Source organism: Cyprinodon variegatus, unplaced genomic scaffold, assembly GCF_000732505.1.
Source record: "Cyprinodon variegatus isolate N-32 unplaced genomic scaffold, C_variegatus-1.0 Scaffold28, whole genome shotgun sequence".
Classification (NCBI taxonomy): Eukaryota; Metazoa; Chordata; class Actinopteri; order Cyprinodontiformes; family Cyprinodontidae; genus Cyprinodon; species Cyprinodon variegatus.
Window position 1 is genome coordinate 348,450 of NW_015150481.1, and position 1,466 is coordinate 349,915.

The 1,466-nt window shown below is 49.5% G+C and overlaps 1 protein-coding gene across 1 annotated transcript in view; it reads right to left on the bottom strand.

Moving 5' to 3' along the window:
- Nucleotides 1-887, bottom strand: part of LOC107099240 (bromodomain-containing protein 4-like) — a 12,566-nt gene extending 11,679 nt beyond the window's left edge. The window contains exon 1 of the mRNA XM_015397298.1: nt 768-887. Coding sequence (XP_015252784.1) covers nt 768-799 — 32 coding nt within the window. The 5' untranslated portion in view covers nt 800-887. The remainder of the gene's footprint in view (nt 1-767) is intronic.
- Nucleotides 888-1,466: the final 579 nt, after the last annotated feature.

Genomic DNA, 1,466 nt, shown 5'->3' on the forward strand with positions numbered 1-1,466 from the left:
GGTGGACACTGAAGGGGGGGGCTGAGACACACTGAATATTATCAGCGTTCTGATGGCATTTAAAAAAATAATAATAATAAATGTGCACAAATGAGTAATAGTTGTATTAACCATACATGTAAACATAGTGTTGCTATGGCAACTACCTAGTATTGTCTAATGCTAAATCCCCCCCTCACTGAGCATCTTGGTAGAACCCGTTTCACATTCTTTAATTTTCTATTTCTGTTCTTAGAAAACTCTTTCCAGGTTAAAACTGTTTCTACCAGAACAGGAAGTAAGCTGCTGACTTGCTGAAACCGCAGCGGGCACGCGCCTTCGCGTACGCGCATACTCTTGCTCAGCGGCACTCCGGCAGCAGCTCTTTAACAGTTTACGCTGAGCTTCCGGTGGGGGGGAGCCGGGTTATTATGGAGCGCGTGCATGTGCGCATAACATCAGTAGCTAGCTAGCTAGCTGTGACGGAGCTGCAGCCCCGCAGCCTCCCCGGTCTTCCCGGCACTCCCCGCCCCTCTGCCCAGCCTGCGCAGCTCCTCCCCGGGCAGCGCGGAGCCCTGAGCGGCCCTCCGGAGCTCCAGCAGCGGGGCTCCGATGAGCTTCGGTCCGGGCTGAATATGTGACGTTATTCCCGCTAACCCCGCTCCGCAGAGACGGCCCGGGGTGAAAATCTGCGCACTTTGTGTCATAAAGCTCTGCGGAGGAAACGATGGCGCTGAATCTCAGCACGAAGCCGTGAAAAAGGAGGATGAAGGATTAAAAACACTTACAGTTTGTCCGCTCCGCGCTCCACGGCGGCCATTTTTATTTAAATAAATAATTTTATATTAAAAAACTCCAAACATCTTCGCTGTATTCCGTCAGCAGCAAAACATCGCGAGAACCTAGTCTTAAGCGGCTCAGCCACTCTGAGAGGGGTGGCGTAATCCCGCGAGAACAGAGCTTAGTGACGATTCGAATGAGACGTTCAGGGGCCGCTTGGAAATTAATTTCTTCCTCTCGGTGCCCACTTACACATCTCATCCTGTTCATCCATCGGTCCTCCTGAACCCCAGCAGATCCTCCTCCATCCCTCTGACCTTTCTGCCTCAGAACTGCCTGACCTTTGGTCTACTTTTATACCTGCTACTCTCTTTTTTTCTTTCTCTGCCATTTCTTTATTTGCTCTCAGAAACTGAAAGTCCTCCAGCCTCAGAACCTCCTCTGTTTATGAATCTCCTCCCAGAACCTCACAGGGATGCTGCCTTTCTTCCACAAAGATTCAAATGAGGAACGTTCTGGCAGATGATGAGGAGTCCAGGGTAGCTGGTCCTTGTTTCAGATCATCATTAATCTACATCCTCCAGTTCAGGTCCAACTTAAAAGCCTTCAGCTGATCCAAAATGCTGCAGCCAGAGTTCTGATGAAAATGAAAAGAGAGATCATATCTCCCCTATCCTGGCTTCTCTTCATTGGCTTCCTGTTAAATC